This window comes from Diadema setosum, chromosome 4, assembly GCF_964275005.1.
Source record: "Diadema setosum chromosome 4, eeDiaSeto1, whole genome shotgun sequence".
NCBI classification, from domain to species: domain Eukaryota; kingdom Metazoa; phylum Echinodermata; class Echinoidea; order Diadematoida; family Diadematidae; genus Diadema; species Diadema setosum.
Window position 1 is genome coordinate 20,998,930 of NC_092688.1, and position 21,817 is coordinate 21,020,746.

The window sequence follows — 21,817 nt, forward strand, 5'->3', positions numbered from 1 at the left end:
CTTCTTTGTTTTTGTACCATGATGATAATGAGAAACCTGAGACACCAAGGTAATTGTCATGATTTTTAGGTCCTTCTAGTAACAAGTTTCCCTTGTACGACATAGCTCTTTCTACTGGATTGGCTAACACAAGCCCATGATACTGACAGTACACTGCCAAAGCTAGCATTGAAGCTAGTACCTGGTTCCAATACTGCAGCACGGGGCAAAGTGCATATTGTCAGTGTCAGTGTACACATCATGTATTGGCCTTGTGGGGCTTTTGGAAGTCTCACTGAAAGTATAGCACCTTGATCTCCCAATCATGAATGTTCAATTCCCTTGAATGCAAGCAAGTAAGCAAGCAAACAAACAAACAAACAAAAATCCCACACAAATCAGACAAAGTATCTTTCTTACCTTGTAACCAACTTGTCATTGATACAGTTCATGTTGCACGGGGTGGACACAATTGCCGACATGTGTTTATGGCAGAACTGAACACACTCTGTCACCTTTAGAAATAAAAGACACAACATATGGCACAAGTTTGTATAGCTTTTGTAAAACAACTGTTACATAGAGCTTGCAAAAAAGACTACAAGCCAAAACGAATCACCACACCTTGCAGTACATGAAATTATTTCCAGAATCATGACAAATTCATGAATCTGGCTATCTGATGGAAGAAAGTTCAGTTATACAGGCAGAAAAGTGTGTTATCAAAATTTTGAGAATGAAAACATACATTATGATGGGTGAATTCAATCATAAATTTGAGAATGAAAATATACCTTATGATGGTTGAATTCACTTCACTGTGTTGTAATAATCATCTCCTTTCTCTTCTTATGCACTGTGCTACTATTTTCAGGTGACAAAAAAAAAATATCAATCTCTCACAAGAGATCATAGGGCATGGCAGTTACTTGAATGAATCACTGGATCACACAACAGTTTCTTTACATTAATACACCATATTGTATAATATGGTAAATATTCATCTTGTGTCAGACCATATACTGATTTCCACTGTGAAAATGGTGTGTCTTCATGTAACTTTGAAGGATCACAACCTTCTATGCGCTTTCCATGACATCTTCATGTCATATGTTAACACACTTTTGAAAGATTTAATCTACACAACTTTTGATGGCTTTATTGCAGTTCTGAGCATGAAAAAATAATCCCACAAGAAGAATCTAGTAGAAGACTCTACCACTGTGTCAACTTGATAGACACATACAAAATAGAAAACCCGATGCTACAAAATACATGATATTTCTGTCCATCGTTAGTGTTACCAATGTCATAGCATGTCACCCCTCTCTATGAAGTCAGTAAAGCTCAGTGGTTTTCTTTCCCAGGTTGGGCAAGGCAGTCTTCATAAAGGAATCAAATCAGATATGATCTGCTCCTTGGAATGAAAATGGAAAGCTTACCAAGGTACTTTGTGACAAGTTACATTGGAAGAGATGGTCGGTATGTTCATATCTCCAAACCACCCACCAAACCAGACTCACATGAGTAGCTGGTATAGTTGATGACAGTTTGGCAGGTACAAAGTCATATCACCCACATGAATTAGAGAAATGAGTGGTAACCCCTGCCAGACCCCTCATTCTAGCAGAAACACTTGATTAGGACAGCGACCCCATGCAGTAGACAAAAATTAGACAAAAGATGCATTCAAGTTATGTACAGTTCAATGATTTAATATCTTTTGTTCTTTATTATCATTATTATTATTATTATCATTATTATTATCATTATCATTATCATTATTATTATTATTATTATTATTATTATTATTATTATTATTATTATTATTATTATTATTATTATTATTATTATTGTTGTTGTTGTTGTTGTTGTTGTTGTTGTTGTTGTTGTTGTTGTTGTTGTTGTTGTTGTTATTATCATGATTTTTAAAATCTAAATGCTGGAAAGCTTACCAGTGCATCCATCTTGAGAAAGTCTGATGAGATGAGAATGGATATGACATTGCTGGCCTCTGGAATACAAGAAAAAAAAAAGACATTTATTATAATACAAAGTAGCCAGCAAATATGATCACAGTTTACCGGTATAACCACTGAAATAAAAAAGACATTTTGGTAAAAGCTTGAATGTAATACATCCCACAAAGTTTTAGATAGTCAAAGCTACTGTCTCTGTGTCAGTTTGCATACAATATCAAAAGATGTGTGCTGCAAGTAGACTTCCAAAATCAAGGCTACAATATTGCTGAAAAGAGTTTTGTCATTAAATCTATTATTTCCTTGTGATAATCAGACGATGAAAGCTCTCGATTCATTAAAAGTCCACTTTGCATAAAGTATTTGGCATTTCTGTTTGAGTTTCAAGATTACTTAATCATGCCACAAACCTGGGTTGGAACCACGCCTACTCTGTCCATGTTACACTTCTCACTTATTCATTCAATACTTGGTAACTAAAACCATAACCATGACCACGAGTAGATATGAAATGATATTTCATTGAACAAATCAAAGCCAGAATATAATGTAAACCCTTTGTACATTATACCTGAAACATTCTAGAGTATATTTAACACATATTATCACAACAATTCTGACACTACCTATACATATTTGTAAGGATCAAATTATAGTTTTATGTAATCACAGTTTGCCCACGGATCATAGCATGTCTAAGAAAGTGGTACATATCTAAATTGCATGCATTCATTTAACTGTACAAGGCTACAGTGAAGCTTCACACATGTATGATAACGAATAAAGACACTGTGTCCCAGTACTCACCCAACTTGGGCACGCTGGCTTGCCTCTCTGGTATGTGGCGGTGGACGTAGCGCATCAGCCACTCAAATATCTGGACGTCGCAGTGGACAGAAATGTCTACCTCCTCCCATCGCTGGGCCTCCAGTGACAGGTATTCGGCGAAGTATTTCATCTCTCTGACCAGCAGGTCCCGGGGGCAATTGAAGTCTCGCTTGACTTTTGGGGAAAACAACAACAACCAGTGAAAGATTGATAACGCTAATGCTGTGACACTTGAAGCATCAATGCCAATTCTGTATCTATCAAGAGAGAAATCATGGTGGCAAGTTATAAGTTTCTTTGAATGTGGTACTGCTAGTCTGAAATCTAAACATATACCATCATTCTGCAAATGAGCTCTGCAAGTGTATGTTACTTAGAATGATGCAGTAGTTTTAAGCTTGACTCGTATTCACGTGTCAGTGAAGATACAACTGCTGGAAAGCATTTTCATCAGTTAACAGGTTTTAAGGCTTAAGAAAATGAGCAAAGAGAATCATTACTGAGGGAATACTCCATTATTGAGAATATTGGTAAAATCTCTGACATCCATTGTCCACTACTGTACACCGATCTGACACCAACAGAATACCGGTACTTGAATGTTGGGCAAGAATTGCCTTATTCACATGACCACAGAAAGGATACAGGGAATTTGGGGAAGAAAATACACAATTGAACCACAGAGAGACCGTAAATTTGGACTAACAAGCAGATTCCTTTTCTCGAATTCTTTGCCCTAAAGTTTAGGGGGAGAATGAAGACAAGGATTACTCTCACACAACATCCCAATGCCTAAAACTTGCTCCTACACACACAACCCCCCCCCCCCCAAAAAAAAAAAAAAAAAAAAAAAACGAAGTATGCTAAGTAACTATCTGGTTATTTCTGCTTAGGAAGATCTCAACACGCTTACCATTCTTTGCCTCATCACACACATGGATCACAATGTTTGGTCTGGCGAAAGAGATTGAAGGAAACATTTTAAGTTTAATAATTTAATTTAACAGTTTTCTCATGATAGAAACGTTTATTTTCATACAGCATGACCTAATCACTGATCAGCCAAAGTTATCTAGATATCTTCTGGTCTCACATGGACCTCTCACTCACTCTACGTGCGGTATATCCATATCATTGAGAAAGTGACACAAAACTTAATTAGAAAGATGTCAACAAATATTTATGGATACTTTTTTTTTCTCTTTGAGGCTATTCCTCCAGGCAAACAAACAGGGATGATATTGACCAAATTTTCAGTTGATTTCAATACATGAAATTAGCAAAATGTGTACAGACTTTAAAAAAGAAAGAAAGAAGGAAATCAGATTTAAATCTGCAGAATATCATGTCTGGCAAAGAAAGTTCCAGTCTTGATTGTATTAAAACTTATATGCCAATATCAAAACACTAACGGATAAATCATACTCTTGATCGATTGAAAAGGGTCTTTATTAAAAAATCTGACTGGCGACCAAAGGTTTAATTGTACAGATGTACATCTCATCATACAAAAATATAGCAAGTCCACTCTAGTGTAATAAAAACTCACCCTTCTGTCTTTACTTTCTGGTTCACTGTGGCATCCTAGAAAGAGAACAGCATGACGTGCTCAGCATAAAAAAAAAAAAAAAAAACACACCTAAAATACTCAAAAACTTGTATGTGGAGAACAATGGTGTCACAAAGTTGTATGTCAATGTTCTAACTATCTTACACATGTCATTACATTTGATGACATAAATGGTATCCCGGGGTACCAAATAAAAATCAGCCATTTTTATTGAATTATTTATTTTCTAAAAAAGGTTGTACCCTGGGTGCCAAAAAGAGGAAATTATTTTGGTGCTGGAGCTACTGTAGCACGCGCTAGCCACTGCACTGCACTGCACTATTAAAGCACACGCTAGTGGTATCACAGTGTGCCATGCTTGCATAGCATAACATGCAGTGGCATGGGAATGACTATGTACACGCACACACAGTGCATGCATTTTTCTCTGGCTGTCCTCTAATGGATGCCAGGTGGCGCTACACAACGCGGTAACCCGGGGTACTGCGGTACCCCGGGGTAACGCGTGATGCATCATTTACTGAAACAAGTTAACATACATGTGTAAGCATAAAGGCTCACTCTGCTGAACAATGCATAGAAAATTATGTGGCACACAAATGTACGTTTAGAAGACACTGGTTTCAGGCACGTTGTCTGTATGTATTGTAACAACCTGTCGCTCACCTTGTTTGACATTTGGGAGGATTTTGCGTCTTTTTGTGCACTGCTTTCTCCTTGGGTCAAGTCTGAAATATTGAAGCAAGACAAATAAGGCTAAATCACATGACATATGTTGAATTCATCTAGATTTACACTTAGTACTTTGACTGAATTTACAGAGATGCTTCTGAATTGTAAATAGTCTTCTTGTCAAAAATTATGTAAATGCCAAACACAAATATGTGCAACTTAGCATCTCATGGAAGAAAGATGGCTGCAGCAGTATCTCAATTGTACCTGGAGAAAAGATTACATCACATTACATGTACTTCCAGGAGTGGTCAAAGAGCTGTATTTCTTATTTCAAATGTGTCAGGAAAGGTATCTGAACATCAATCATGGTATTGAAGCCGATGCCTGTGCATTGGTCTCGATTCTAAACCCCACTTAGAGGCACACAGAGAATAGCTTACCTTTCAAAAAAAGAAAAAAAAAAAGAAGGTAGATCACTAAACTGATCCAATCATTTGTGATTTTTTCTCTGACTCTTGAACAGGCTGTTTGTGAAATCTAGCATGAAGACTAAAATCTGTACTCAGTGTACGTGTACAACTGCCATCACTGTAATTCCTCAGATATGACTTTCAAATTGCAACTTTGTTCTTGGATCTATTTCATTAAAAGTTGCTAGGTGGCAACTCTTGCTGCAATGGCAAGTGTTGTCATGGTAATGACAAGAATCCTGCTTCCTGATTGGCTGTTGCTACAAGAAGTTGTCAGCAAGAATACAGCTATCATAACATCTTTTATGAAATTATGAGACATGCAGGATGGCTATATATAACAATTCCCTGTTGGAATACAAGCATGTATACCCTCTCTGTCCTGCTGGGAACTGGATTTCTTGCCCCTGGTCCTGTCAGACTGTAAGCCACTGCTGGGTCTTGGACCAGCCTTGTTGTTCCTCCTGGAGCTTGTCTCTGCATTCTTGCCCCTTGGAACTGGTTTACCTTGGGCAGCAAGGCTGGAAAAATTACCTAGAAAAGGTTTTATAAATAATCTATAAATCAAAATCAAATATTCAATTCAACGATGCACATTTAATAAGTTGAACAAGTAAAAGACACTGGTATTTCTCACTGGACAGCAATGTTTCATTTGTGTGTCCTGCAAAATACACCAACACTGGAGGACACATCACATTTAGTGTTACCACCTTAATGTGACTACAATAGTTATATGTATCGAGGTGAAGAGGGGATTGAACGTGCAAGATTTACTGATATTGACATGAGAAAACCTTGTCATTTGTCTTATCTTGGCCATATGACAAATCTTTTGCTCCTAAATAACTGCTCTGCTTCAGTACATTCTCCTTCAAAAAGATCTTGGCAGGAGTCCATCACAAGAAAAGGGCAGATCAACAATAGGGCATCACTGCTTATGTTTTGCCACTCTTCCAATGCTGAACTTACCCACGTGAGACAGGTCCCCAGCAGCCGACTGTAACTCCTCAAAGCGCTGGGCACACTCCTGTGGCATGGTGCCTGGGATCAACTTGGCGATGGCGTCCCAGTTTTTGGGCTGCATGTCGTTAAATTCGGAAGAATTCATGAAGGTTCGCAGCATCAGGTCAAGGGCTACAGCCCGCGATGGGTCTTCCCTTCGGGTCATGACCTCTGGTTGGAAACAATAAAGACACAAAGAAAACTCATTATGATTTAATCTTTTTCTAACATTTTGATAGTACTAAAAAAAAACCCCACAAATACTGCATTTTTATTAACCTTGAACTTGAAGTCAAAGGCTACACTTTTATGGAAGAAGACGAACTTTCTTCGCTGATTGGTACCTCATTTGCCGTGCGCCAAGCGCCCATGTACCACCACGCACTGAGCAGCTGGCAAGCTTCTCTTGCTGCATGGAATGCCTTTTGAGAAGTGATAAGGTCACTAAAAAGCCTGCCTCACTCACTGTGTTTCTGAGCTGTGGAGCTAGCTGACACATCAAACACTATGTGATTGCAATATTGCATGCCTATTTTGCTCTCCGCTGCAGGATTAGTTAGTGAGCTTTACATTTAACAACAGTGTGACTGTTGCATTTAATTGCAGAAAATGCCATGATCATTCATGGAGCATAGATCTAGTGTGAGAAAGTAGTGGCCTGTGTCGTTACAACAGATTCCATTTTGAACATCCTAGCTATCCACAACAGTTAAACAGACCCTAACATTACTTGAATATTTTTAGATATCTAGAATTCTAAGTTAGGATCAGTTCGGGAAACCACTCACAAGGGGGGCCCTCCTATAAGTAACCCGTCCCCCTTATAAGTAACCCCGTCCCCCTTATAAGTAACCCCCGGGGCACCCCTTATAAGGAGTCTCCACGCTTTTTTGCAATGCAACGCGAAAATGAAAGGGACTGCGGCAATTCGCTTGATTATGTCCATAAAGCTTCACAAGTTTCCTAGTTACTCACGAAATTTGAGCAAAATCGGTTCGAGGCATCATATCTAAAATCATGGATTTAAATGCGATGTCAAACGACCCATGCGAATGCTGAAATGCGAGCGATTACTGGCGTGAGTGTCGCCAGGCGCGGCGGCGCGGCAATGCTTGAGTGCAGACCAAAGAGTATAGAGCGCACGATGCGTGCGCTTCTATACTCTTTGGTGCAGACGTGGCGACTGAGTACGTACTCGGTCGTCACGTCTGCACTCAAGCATTGCCGCGCCGCCGCGCCTGGCGACACTCACGCCAGTAATCGCTCGCATTCAGCATTCGCATGGGTCGTTTGACATCGCATTTAAATCCATGATTTTAGATATGATGCCTCAACCGATTTTGCTCAAATTTCGTGAGTAACTAGGAAACTTGTGAAGCTTTATGGACATAATCAAGCGAATTGCCGCAGTCCTTTCATTTTCGCGTTGCATTGCAAAAAAGCGTGGAGACTCCTTATAAGGGGTGCCCCGGGGGTTACTTATAAGGAGGGGCCCCCCTTGTGAGTGGGTTTCCCAAACTGGGATGCCTCCTTCATCCATCCCGATCATGCCGATCAGATCACAAATCAGCAATTGTGCACTTTGCGATTGCGTCCAAGCACTGGCGTAGCCAGGGGGGGCGATGGGGGCGGTCGCCCCCCCTAAGATTTGGACCGGGGATTTGGAAGGCGAAAAAAAAAAGAAAAAAAGAAGGAAAGAAAAATTGCGTGTATACTGTATGCGTGTGCATGAAGCGGGTCTTTTCTTTCCAACCTTTTATCAATTAAGATCATTTTTCAATACAATGTATTTCACTTAAAGTGTGCACCAGATCGTTGAACTTCAAGGCACTCAGTCGTGGCGAGTGGTTTGTGCGGCAAGGAGACGAACGCAACACGCTGCCTCCCCCATTCTGTATCAAATGTAGTGACCCCGAATGAGAATAGCGCTGGCTCAATGGGTCAGCGAACAAAACGGTAGGCTACGAGAGCTCCCTGTGTTAATCTCCTAACCCAAAATGGCTGTCCGAGCGAGCCACGAGAGCTTCAGAATGGAATATACGAATGGACACACACACTCAGTGCGCAAGCGCATGAAGAGAGGCCAAAAGAGCCACGCGTCCTCTGGCCTCTCTCCTCCAAGCACCGCAGCTCGCGGTGACAATATTTGTGTATGATGCGTACACACACACGCACACACACACACACACACACACGTCTTCTGGCCTCTCTCCTCCAATCACCGCAGCTCGCGGTGACAATGTTTGTGTATGATGCGTACACACACATTCACACACACACACGTGTCTCAGTGGCAGCATTGTCCCACACGTTTATGGATATATCACCGAGTCTGGCATTGCGCAATTGCATGCACAAACTTCGGTCGTTCGGAGTTTACGTACCATTACTACATTAGAGATGGCGATCGGCTGCCTTTCAATTCCAAAATTGCAAAATCTCTCTTCCATGGAAGGGGGATACCCCCTTCCACCTCCGCCCCTTCCCCTAGCCTTAGTACACTAATTTTCAGATCTACAAAAAAAAAAAAAAAATGAAGAATTATGGGAGCACAAGACTCATCAGACCAACAATTTGCTGGATTGTGCATCTGCGATAGTAAGAGAAAGGATTCTGGACACAGTGAGAAAAGCTGGTGTCTGGAGCGTCCTGGCCGACGAGACGATGGATCGGAAGAAGAGAGAACAACTAACTATTGCCGTGCGGTATGTCGAAGAAGATGATATGGGCAGAATGACGATTCAAGAATCTCCCATTTGCATTGTGGATGTCCTGGATGAGATGATTGAAAAGGAGAAGATAGACCCATCGGTTGGTGATGAGCTCACAATGAGTGGAAAGAACATTGCATCTGTAATACTAGCCAAGCTGAAAGACTTCAATCTAGATCTGGAGAAGCTTGTAGGACAAGGTTATGATGGTGCCAGCAGCATGGCCAGTCAGCAGGTTGGAGTAGCTGCGAAGGTTCGGGAGCAAGCTCCTCATGCCGAATACTTTCACTGTGCCATGCACATGCTTAACTTGTGTGCTACCAAGACAACTGAAGTAGTGCCAGTTAGAAACTGTCTAGATACAATCCAACAAATCACTGCCTTCTTCAACAGTAGCGCCAAGCGAGTAAAGCATCTTGAAGCAGAGATAGACAAAGCAGGAATTGACCACCACCAAAGGAAGCGTTTGAAAACTCTTTGCCAAACACGATTCCTTGAAAGACACGAAGCAGTCATAAATCTGCTCTCCCTCCTGCCACATATCATCTCTACACTAGACCAAATGTCAGCATGGCAAACGTCCGACGCACGACGTAATGCACTCTCTCTATCGCGAGCGATAGCATCGTTTGATTTCGTCATGTCTCTCCACGTGCTTGCCAAAGTGTCTAGTATTCTCCTCCCAGCTTCAAGAGGGATGCAAACAGTCGGTATGGATCTGTTGGAAGCACTAGATCTGGTTTCATCAGCTCAAGAAGTCATGCAAGCTTGGAGGGATGATGGCACATACGACTCTCTCTTTCAGGATGCTGTCAAGGTGGCAAATGCAAGTAATGTGCCAGTGGAACTACCAAGAACGGCTTCCCGGAGCGTATACCGACCAAACAACACAGGCGCACAAGGGCAAGGAAATCCCGTCTCTGAATACTTCAGACTGAATGTGTTTCTGCCTCTCATAGATACTGTCTCAACACATCTGAGAGATAGATTCAGCATAACGCAGAGAAAGATAATGCACCTGACGCGTATCGTCCCTGCTTTCGTAGACGACAATAAAGAGTTTCTCTCCGCTGCAGAAATGTACCAGGACCTTGTGGACACACGCCTACTGGAAGGTGAGATGGACATTTGGCGGCAGAGGTGGAAAAAAAAAATGATGCATTCGTCCCCGAAAGGGCACAAGTGAATACCGCTCTCAAAGCGCTAGAGTGTTGCCCGCAGACAACTCTGCCAAACATCAACTTACTCTTGAGAATTCTCGCAACCCTTCCTGTAACAACAGCACAGAACGCACCTTCTCCAAGGTAGAAAGGACGGCATCTGCCGTCAGAGCCTCCATGGGTGAGGAACGGCTAGAGGCGCTAGTTCTGCTCCAGACTCACAGGTCGGAAACGCCTTCTCCGGATGACGTCATAGCAAGATTTGCTACACTGAAATCAAGAAGAATCGTATTGTAACATGCGGTTCAGTTCATTTGACCGGTCTCCCTTACGTAAGGTCAGTTCATTTCAATTTCATTTCCATATTTCCACATTTCTCCAAGGAATAATAACTTGTTTGACATTGTAACAAATGAAAATATGAATGTATGTGCAACAATATCCTTGAATTGCACATTACAAAAAAAGGCCTGAAAATAAAGAACATGCATACGAATTTATCTTCATGAAAATATCGCTACCTAGTTCATACCAGGAAGGCTGCTCAAAATCTCTAAAACATGCAAAAAACATGCACCAAATTGCGCCATTGCTATTTGACCGAAAGATCGGTCTGTATCTGTCCGTCGGGGAATGTTCCGCGGAGACTGCGTCTGGCTTCACGGATCCCCTACGGAGGACAGCGTTAATGGCAAAATATAAAAAGAGTCCTCCGGACAGACGGATCTTTCTGTCTACATTGCTATCAGCAAACTGCAAAAAGTTCTCACTGTGGGAGGGGGGACACCCCCCTCCCACACCCTCCCCCCTCGCTCGCTTCGCTCGCTCGGGCTCGGTCGCTTCGCTCCCTCGCGTATTACCGCCCCCCCTAAGATTAAATCCTGGCTACGCCGTTGCGTCCAAGTGCATAATTGCCGACATGGATTGGTTTGCGATTTGTAAAGTAGTAAACGCCCTACTACTTCTAACAGTTAGACTTAGATTCTGGTAGAGCGTACTAGACTAGACTCTACACCACAGGAGAAAAGATCTACTTGCAGCTGCTGCATGCAGTCTTACAGTCATACACGACTCAGCGGCCAACCACACGCCCGCCGCAGCGGGCACCATGCATGCGCATGCAGGGAGCTATAAGGACGGCAGCTCGGTGCCGTGAGCTCCCCTGGCTGTGCCGTAGCCGTGTGCAGTGTTCGCTAGTCGCGCAGCGCCATAGTGCCGCTTCGCGGACTTTTCCTCATAGCGGTTGAAATCATAATTAAATCTTATCTAATAGCATTCTGCAATAAACAACAATCTTTTGGGGACGAAATCAGTCATATCAATCAAAATTTAACAGTCTTTCCTCACCTAATATCATGAATATTGCTGGAATACTTTTCTTCGATCTCTTTGGCTTCTGCTGTCGTCAAGTTGATTGCGGTCGAAGGTCATGAAGAAATAGGCTTTCTACAAGGCTCACATACATGTAATAATTTTCAGTGAAAATTCTGAGAAAGTCGGATTTCTGAATAATAAATTAATACACAAATTTGTATACTCAGTACTTCACGATGTATTATCGGCCCGTATTATCCCGTGTTACCGTATGTAAATGAAAAGCCGAAATGCAGTGTGTACGATTTGTGTTTGTGTGACGTGTGTGTGTGTGTGTGGGGGGGGGGGGGGGTTGGCATCTACACGAATAAGTGACAGCACTCGCCATGCATGCAATGAAATGATTCTGTTCTGGCGATGACAAATTTTCGCTTTGTTTTCTCTCTATCCTTTCTTGATGAAATCAAATGGAGAACGGGCTGCAATAATTTCACTCAAATGTGAATTTTAAATTGACATTCCAATTGCTGAGCAGACTGCCACAAACATTAGGCTTATTCAAATTGTTTATATACAAACCAAGTCTTTGTTCCGATGAAATACTAAATGTGTTTGTATAGAGGGATTGTTGTGGATCATTGTGCTATATCGTGAGGAGAATGGAGAAACCCAAATATTTTTGGGTTGTTCTTTCATTTACAAAGGGATGTATTGTTTTGGTCGAGATGAGCCTTTAGGTTTCAATTTGTGTGTGTGTGTGTGTGTGTGTGTGTGTGTGTGAGATAATGAAAATCTCATACGATATGAAAACGAAATTTCAACGGATGAAACTGGCTTTGAAATGACTGTTTATCATAAAACAAACAAGTCCTAATAAAAGTAGGGTACCCACCTCTGCAGGACCATGCACACTTTTACTTTGTTTACTTTGTTTTTGGATACTTATAGACATTTCAAAATCTTTATCAAATAAACTTTGAATTCCTCTTAAGGGAATTGTATGCTCGTTAATACTTCATAAATGGTTTCTAATTATCTCAAAAAAAAAAAAGTTAAAATCTGAAACCCCATCTCCACAAAATCTATACCGTCCCTTTACACTATAAGTTGGTTCAGGATTCTATACATGCATAACGGGTGACCTTCAGGAGTTTTTGTGCACGTATCTACATGCATAAAATTCTACCAATTTGAAATCAATCATTCTAACATCCGTCTAAATGTTATCAATAAAATCCCTTTTTTAAACAATGAATTTAACAGCTATAGGATCTGACAGAAATCAATTCTTTATGTATTTTCAATTCATTATCCCTGATTACATTACATCCTTGAAAGTCCTACTGCTATAATAGGCCTACACATGTTTTTTTTTTTTTTTAAGATGACAGCAATAACTATGAGCATCAATTCATTAAATAATTTAAGATATAACTCTAGATTAGATGGTCCCAATAAATCGATAGCTATATAATTATGAGAAGAAAGTAAAAATAAAGAAATATCAAAAGTCCCAGGGATCAAAACTATCACACCTTTTGTATAGAGATTCGTATTCATAAGTCTTCTTATAGCATGAAACTCCAAGAAAGAAAGAAAGAAAGAAAGAAAGAAAGAAAGAAAGAAAGAAAGAAAGAAAGAAAGAAAGAAAGAAAAACAAACAAACAAACTTCAAAAAACAGGGAAGTTAGATTTCCTAGTTCAGATTAAGTTTTAAAAGAGATTATCAGTTTGGAAACAGGGTTCATGAACTCATTAATAATGAATTATCACAATTCAATATTCCTAAAAAAGTGAAAGCAGTCACTCACACCCATACACACATCTATATATAAGGCATACTAATAGCACATTCTAGATAAAGGGTTTTGAATGCAGTCTACTTCAGTGTTTTTCAAAATCACAATCATTTTCCCCTAACTTTAGAATAGGTAGGAAATGTTGTCACCATCTCACAACTTTCCACCTTTTTTTTTTTCATATAGGTCATATTCGATTAATTTGCAGTTACAGTTGAGCACCTAAGGAGACTTTTGAGGCTGTGACATCATTATTATATTTCAGTTCTGTAATTTGTCCATGTGACTGCAACAGAATTGTTGTGAAATGGTAACATGCCATGACTATGATATATTATCTTCCCTACTTTTGTAGTTGTAATGAGACTTGATCCTCACCAAAATTTTGCTTGATGTTACTTTATAGTCACGGTGAACGTGGTTTGGATTTTCACTTCAACAAGAGTTGATGACAAAAACAAAGAACTCAATACCTCCAGACTCTTCGTCAACAATTCATAACTCCTTTTCAATTTTCTCCTGAAACTTAAGAGTGATACCATCTCCTACAGACATGAAAGAAACAGGTAACCGATTACTTCTGTGTCTAACTTTAATGAATGGACGCTCAACACATACACATTTTTTTTGTTTTCAAATGGTATATATATTCATTACCATTCAAAGGTAATATAAAAGTGGTTACTGTTGTATATAAAAGCAACATGATTTGGACACAAGTAATAAAAGAATTATATCCTTCCTGTGTACAATTTTTTCTTTCACATACAATTATATAAGTGGAATCACACACAGGCAAACACATGCACACACTCTATATAGCGCTACTTCCCCTTTCACTGAAATATAATTTTGGAAGTGGAAGAAGTCACACGCTCTTCCGAGCTTGATAGAGAAATACTCTACTCTCGACCAGTTAGAAAATAACTCGATTTGATACTTAAATGAATGATGTGGATTTAAATGCAGACTAATGACATTCAATGCATAGTTTTTCATATTTCTCAAAATTAAGAAAACATCTGTAACAATGTAGGCTACAATATAGGACATTATATCAGAGGGAAACACAAGACAAATTTATGTCTACTTTTCATAGTTTATTCACAATTCTCATCATGAGAAAAAAACATGCCCAATTCTCTTTCCTTTGTCTTTATAATATTATACAATTAAATTTGTCCCTTTTTTTTCTGAGAGAGCTTGTATCATCTTTCCAGCGAATGTCCAATCACAATGCCATCGTTGGTCATGGGATTTTGCAGTAAATCTATTTCCAAGAAGGGGTGCTCTCACATACTTCTTACATCAATAAAACCCATTTTCCAGTTTGTTTTTCTTCACAGGAATAAAACAAATTTTGTTTGGCAATAAAAAGTAATACTGCTAAGAGTCTAATAGAGATGACAAATGGAGCATAGTACATAGATTTGAAACTCCAAAGTTTATTGCTAAATTTTCATTTTGAGCATGTGAGCATTTGGATGATGGGAGGGGGCTTGTAAGCAAGGAGAGAAAAAGAAAGGACTTGAATAGCAACAAGTAAAAGAGGAAAAGTCTTATCAAGGTGCTTTACAAATAATTCAAAAAGTTCAGCAGAAGTACTCGTATGAAACATACCAACATACCAAAGTAAGGTGCAGCAAGTATATGTGTTTCAAACGTTTAAAAAAAGTAACATGGCACAAAATATGTTTGTAGTTGATACTTGGGACACATCTTTATCACAAACAGGATTGACGAATGTAGTTGATTAAATTGTATTGCAGCATCTTGGGATATAAACATACATATTGTATATAGTAACAATTTCTCCTTGCACCAAATAAATAACATCTTGTCGACTTCTGTTTGTATGATCAAAATACAATATATACATTATACCATGTTTACATGCATTTTTTGCCTTTTTTCACCTTCCATTTTGTGATCAATTTCACCAACTGTTGTTCACCAAACACTGATTTATTGTTCAAGAAAGCAAGATAGTCCTCTATAAAGCAAGATAGTCCTATATAACAGGCACTTCGCATGTTCATACTTTGACTACCATGATGAATGTGAGTGACTGTTTTCAGCAAACATTTGTTGTTTGAGAAAGCATGATAGTCCGAGAAATTGCCACTGCAAATGTTCCACTATGACCGCACGTTTCTTGGAAGATAAATGCATGAGAACTTGACGACTTGAGTCAAAATCAACGTTCTATATGCCCTCTCCATTTATTACCTACTGTTTAAGAAGACAAGATATAGAAAAACCTATGGAAATAAAGTATAAAAATCCCTTTGCTCTATGGTATACACAAAGCATCAAACACATACCTTAGTAGATGTGTATATACCAAAAGAAATGGAAGTGCATTTCATTCTATTGGCACACAGTCATAAAATATACATGTACTGTCATATTATTCTTTTAGATTTTTTAATTTTTTTTTTGTATTAAAGATTTGTACTGCTCTAAAAGGTTATGCTAAAATGAGTTACTGTAAGATCATATGGTAAAGTGTGTACAGGTACAAATCAAACTACATCTCTACAGCAATCTACAGGAATATTTGCACCAAGACAAAAAGAAATGCATTCTCAGGAATCATTACTACTAAAGTTTCAATCTACACATAAAAACATCAATGTATCAAGTGCCTTTACTTTCTGTATATAATGAGTGCATGCAATTTCGTGTAAAAAGTACATTGGACAATAGATTTTGTACAATACATAAAAAACATGCGTACGTATTAAAAGGCCCAGCCGATACATATATTTACAACTACACTGTACACCCTGCGTCAGTCCATGGAAGAATGAATTCAATAACAGTACTGTAGTTTGCACATATAAAATCTATCGGCCTTCAATAGATTGCCATTATGTAAACTGTGAAAATATAAACAGGCACATTCACTAGTATCAAATATGCTTTATATTATTGACGACAATAAATGCATCTGAGTGGTTATACATCATAATCTACTTCATTTCTCCCTGTGTGAAATCAAATTTGGTATCATATCCATATCACCATAAGTGAAAGACTATAATACTCATTGCCAAGCAACTGCTTTGATTAAGAAGCAAGTGACTATAGTTCAAGCCATTTTATAGTAAGGCAGACATGCTATGAACTGAGCCACCCTGCCATCACATTTTAACCCTAACTTACCTGGGCTATTTGGCGAGCTTGAATTCCTGGGGGGGCGATTATGGCCCCCCCTTCAGATCTCGGCTGTTGATCGCGCGATCGCCGCAAAATTTTGCATGAACATAAAGCCAGATGTAATCTACAAGACTGTTGAGTTAAATTTTCAAAAAATTTGCATTTTCTATTTTAAATCAATTAATTATGCAAATATATGCAAAAAATTCATTTTTGTCTGTAATTGGCGTATAAAAGCTTATGGAATGCTGATTTTTGGTGTAAATATTCCTAGTGACATTCCAAACATTTGTGCGTAAAAAATTTCAGTATCAAAATTAATTTCTTATGTTTTTTATTGTTTTATCAATTCTTTACGTATTTCTTTGTTTTTTCAAACTTTTGTTTTTGTTGTTTTTTCAGCAGAATTTGTCACACACATTTTTTGAAGCATAATTATACTAAAATAAATTGATTTCAGAAATTAAGATTAAAAATATGAATCTTTATATGAATTAATTGAAAAAACACAATTTGTATTGACTTTGTACACGAAATCACGTTTTTGAGCAATTTTGGGGTTGACGAAAGTTTTTTGAAGGGGTGAGGCTTCGGAACGGTATGCCTGGGCGCGACAAATTTGGTCTCAAAAGTTGCGCGAGACTTGAAATTAAAAAGTCAGCTAACGGCGCGGTCAAAAAGTTTTGCGCACCAGAATGGTCGCGGAATTCATCAAGGGGGGGGGGGGGCATTATGGCCCCCCAGGTAAGTTAGGGTTAAGTGGGAGCACTTTACTGTCTCACTGCAGTTTCATTATTCAGTTATACATCACAATTCACGACCAAACATCCTTTATGACATCACTATGAGGGGTGCACGAACTCTCCATAATGTTTATACTTGTCTTGTAAGATGATGAGAAATCGAACATGGAATTTCAGAGTGTGTGGTAGGTGGACAAGAATTTGGCTTGTTTGTTTGCTTGTTTGTTTGTTTGCACAGTAATGCAGACACATTTCTGCAATTTATTTCAAAATGAATGTTTTCAACAATAACATGATATAAATGAAATATAATCAATGGACAAATTCAACAAACAAATAATACAGAGTACATGAATATATGATACACACATTAAATGATATACAGCAAGATTTATTTTTTTTTTTTTTTGGGGGGGGGGGGGGCATATGCCTGCTCCTTTTGAGACGTTAGAAACTGAAAGTACATCACAAAATAATTTTTTCAAGTTAAATAATATTATCATGCCAAGGAATTTGGTTTCATCTTTCTTAGTAAGGATAATACCAACAATTACAAGAACATTATCATGGGCAAAATATAATTGGCAGTGTTATATGATTTACAGATACAAAATTAATTTTGTCGACATTTGATGGTTCTCCACGCAGAACACTCATCTAACAAACACTGATACCTCAATAGCATAAAATGAAACAATCAAATTAACCATTCACAATCCTATAAGCCCCAATTAGGTAACAACATAAAATGCTACCATGATGTCTCTCTTGGGATTCATGTGGTGTGAAGTGCGCATGGTTCACAAAATGTACAGTGCACTCGTTCCTGGAAGCGAACACCGTTATAACAAAATTTCAGATGCAACAAAGTAAAATTCAGGATCCAAACATATCATCTAGATATCTTCATAAACTTAATTTGTTCAGATTCAATTAAATTTTGATGTGAACGAAAGAAAACTGCCAGTCCTGAGGACTTAGCTTCGTTATGATGGGAGTCACCGGCACGTACATCACACGTGCCCTGCATAGAAGTCTACAATGGACCAAAGGCGAGCAAGGAGATACGTAGATGGGTTGATGCCGGCAGACGTTTCCTCCTGCGCCTCTGGCGTGTCCATCATGGCGAGTACAAGCTGACGGAGGTGAGCTTTGAGACCTTCCATGTACCGACTCAGGTCCGCATACACCTCCCTGTCCCCCTGGAGGGTGTCACGTGATGGGAAGCTGTCAGTAAAGGCATTATTGAGCTGTTGACTGGAGGTTTGTCCTCCACCGGGTGTAGCTGAACTAGTTGATTTCCCAGCTGCCTGGAAGGAGGGCTGGTCATTAAATCAGATGGGTAAGACATTCTATGTCATCATTTCTCAGGATAACCAAACTTTTTAAGCTGATCATGATTTTTATATGCTACTTAATTAACACAGAACTCTGGCATTGTCAGTTTCAGGTTACATCACTCATTCCGATGCAGAACATAGTTTTAATACATCCGTTCAGTTTTTATTGTTTGTGGCTACAGATACAAATAGTTATCAATATTCTTTTACTCTACTCATCTTTTTTTCAAACATAGCATCCACTAAATGTATCATCTAATGCAGGAAGAGGAACTGAATGATAATATGACAGGAAGTTATGACATTTTGAAGTTTTGCTAATTTCTGCAAAACAGTTCTTGTAGAGTGGATATAAATATGCAAACGAGCAGGCTAATTATATCATACTCTCACAATTTTCCATTTAACATGTAAAAAAAAAAATTGACGGAAATTCAATGTTTCTGTAATTGAAGTCTGAGTCATGTTATTCCTGGTTGAATAACTTAATTCAGAAAGGTGACCAGCTTGATAAACCAGGATTTGAGCCTCATGCATAACTGCATTTGAATGAAAAATTGGATATTTCAAAACTTTATGTACAAACTATATATGGCAAGTTGTGAGGGGATGACATTTTGCCATTTGCATATTCATATATTGACTGTTCAAGAACTGTTTCCTGAAATATTATCGAAACTATGAAATGTCTTAACTTTCTTATTTTTTACCTGATTTTGATCATAATTTTACCATTGAACTCTTTGACCTCTTCTACCATTGAACTTTCTCATCTGACTAACTTAAATCTGGACTGGATTTCCCCTTTAAAGGGATGGTACAGTATTGATGGAGATTAGAATTGGGCTTTTAACTTTTTGCGAGATACCAAGAAAACACAATATGAAATGGTACAGAGCATACCATTTTAAGAGGAATTCAAAGTTTATTTGATGAAAATCAGATTTGGAATGATTGAAACATCCAAAAATAAAGTAAAACAAAGCGATCGTAATAAAATGTGGGTCCCACACATTATTAGAACCGCTCTATTCTGGATATCTCAGCCATTTCAAAACCAATTTTCACCGAATAAATGTTGAATTCCTCATGGAATCACATGCTCTTTCATATTTCATAAGAGGTTTCTCGTTATCTTGCCAAAAATGTTAGAAACCTGAAATTAGGTCTCAACCAAAACTATACGATCCCTTTAAGGGTTTAATAACTCACCTTGTTCTTCCTCATCTTAGGCTGTTCCAAGTTCATGGAGGGATCCACTCCACCTTGGACCCTAGTGTGGAGGTCTTGTGTCTTGATGTAGCTCTGCAACAAGAACATCAGAGTCACCACAAACGTCTCCAGCTCCTCCGGGGGGATGGACGAACCACTGTTGTTGCTGCTGCTGTCCCCAGGGGTACTAAAGAAGAGACAGTTGGAGTGATTCCCTTCACTGTTTACTGGTATGATGTAATTGCAGTCTGGAGCTGGCTGCGCTAATCTTGGTCTCTCACAGTCTGGAACAAGGTGTGCTGATGCTGGACAGACAAACAGACAAACAGACATAGTATATATACGTGTATATAATATATATAGTGGGATGATGCTGATACTCGTTCCACACGCCTCTCTGTCATCTTTGGAAGAATATAATCAAAACAATAATGAAGACAGAAGATGTTGCAGGATGCCGGCTGGTGGAAGCTTTCGACCTTGGGTCGATCTTCTTCAGCTTTATTGTCTGTTTATACGAAATGAAATACATGTTTTGAGCATGCCAGATCATATCATGGAGTAATGAGCATAATATATTGAGTACAATTTGTACTCAATGTATCATGTTCATTACAGACTGACAGAATCTTACCTTCTCCATTTTCCTGGTCGTGGAAAGGTGATCCAAGTCCCTCTAAAGCAATCTTCATTTCGTTTGTCAAAGAAGGAAAGTCCATCACAGATTTTCCCTCCTTGTTTTTCATTGACACCAGCCTCTGGCCTATATTGTGTGCAAGACATAAACATACTTGATTATGAAATATATGACCCGCTACAACAAAAAGGTCCTAAAGTCACGCACGGTCGAAGCCGTGAAAATCGAGTTTGAAGTCAGAGCATTAAAATTGGTCAAAACTTACGATTTTCTGATTTTTATACATTATTGGAGTCTAACATGCATTCTATCATCTGTCGAAATTTTGAAGCAAAATGATCAAAGGAAAGATAAAAAATAGCTTTTTTCTGAGCCATGTTTTTTGGCATTTCAACGAAGCAGAAACTGGTTCGAAAATTTGGATTGAGCGCCACAGATAGGTTCCGCCCCTAACAACGACCAAAGTGATCTCATTGGTCAGTTAACACTGCTTGCTGCTAACCGAAGCGTGAAGCTCGCACACTGCCCAGTCGACTGGTGCGTGCGGGCGGGGTGCGCTATGATCAGCCGCTTCTCACATCCTGGTCACTGATTGGTTGGTGAGGAGACCGCCGACGCTGATGTGCTTGAATGAACTCTTCGGGGGTTGCTAGGGCTTACCTTCTATTGTGCAGAGGTGAAACCTGACTTGCGTGTCCCTTGATCGCGATTGCGTCGAAAGGAAGACTTTTAGGGTGCTTTTCTCGAAACAGTGATTTTCCAGACGTCTCGACATGCTCTCTTTTAAACGTCGATATCTCCGCAGCCGATTATTTTTATAAAATGTGTTATATATCAATTTAAAGCAGACAGATTAGGGGATTATATCATGCAATTTTCAAATAAACGACCTCGCCCGACTTTAGGATCATTTTGTTGTAGCGGGTCACATATGGTTTCATCCTTTTCTGGCTGTTGTGACTACAGATTATAAACAATATTATAAACACAAGAGTACTGGTCTCCATGAACAAATGGTACATTTGAATTCATTTCACACTGCTGTGAATAAACAAGGAGTTTGAAAAAACAGATTCTTATTACAATTCACCCTTAACCCGTTGAAGACTAGTCCCGAGTATACTTGGGCAGGTGTCCATAGGAAATGCATGTCTTGCAGCCCATCATTAGCCCATCTTCAATGAGTTTATCAGTGCCATTCACATATGCCATTCCCAGATACGCCCTTTCCAG

General features: G+C 39.0%; 2 protein-coding genes across 2 annotated transcripts in view; one reads left to right on the forward strand and one right to left on the reverse strand.

The window, feature by feature from the left end:
• Window positions 1-11,772, reverse strand: part of LOC140227697 (SANT and BTB domain regulator of class switch recombination-like) — a 53,357-nt gene extending 41,585 nt beyond the window's left edge. The window contains exons 1-9 of the mRNA XM_072308111.1: window positions 11,725-11,772; window positions 6,474-6,677; window positions 5,874-6,035; window positions 5,023-5,084; window positions 4,336-4,370; window positions 3,700-3,740; window positions 2,766-2,960; window positions 1,935-1,993; window positions 400-494 (exon numbers count right to left, since the gene is read on the reverse strand). Coding sequence (XP_072164212.1) covers window positions 400-494; window positions 1,935-1,993; window positions 2,766-2,960; window positions 3,700-3,740; window positions 4,336-4,370; window positions 5,023-5,084; window positions 5,874-6,035; window positions 6,474-6,677; window positions 11,725-11,734 — 863 coding nt within the window. The 5' untranslated portion in view covers window positions 11,735-11,772. The remainder of the gene's footprint in view (window positions 1-399; window positions 495-1,934; window positions 1,994-2,765; window positions 2,961-3,699; window positions 3,741-4,335; window positions 4,371-5,022; window positions 5,085-5,873; window positions 6,036-6,473; window positions 6,678-11,724) is intronic.
• On the forward strand, window positions 8,443-10,674 carry LOC140227034 (52 kDa repressor of the inhibitor of the protein kinase-like). Its single transcript, XM_072307465.1, has 3 exons — window positions 8,443-8,446; window positions 9,046-10,332; window positions 10,505-10,674. Exons 1-3 carry the CDS (start codon window positions 8,443-8,445, stop codon window positions 10,672-10,674), a joined length of 1,461 nt encoding a protein of 486 aa, XP_072163566.1.
• Window positions 11,773-21,817: the final 10,045 nt, after the last annotated feature.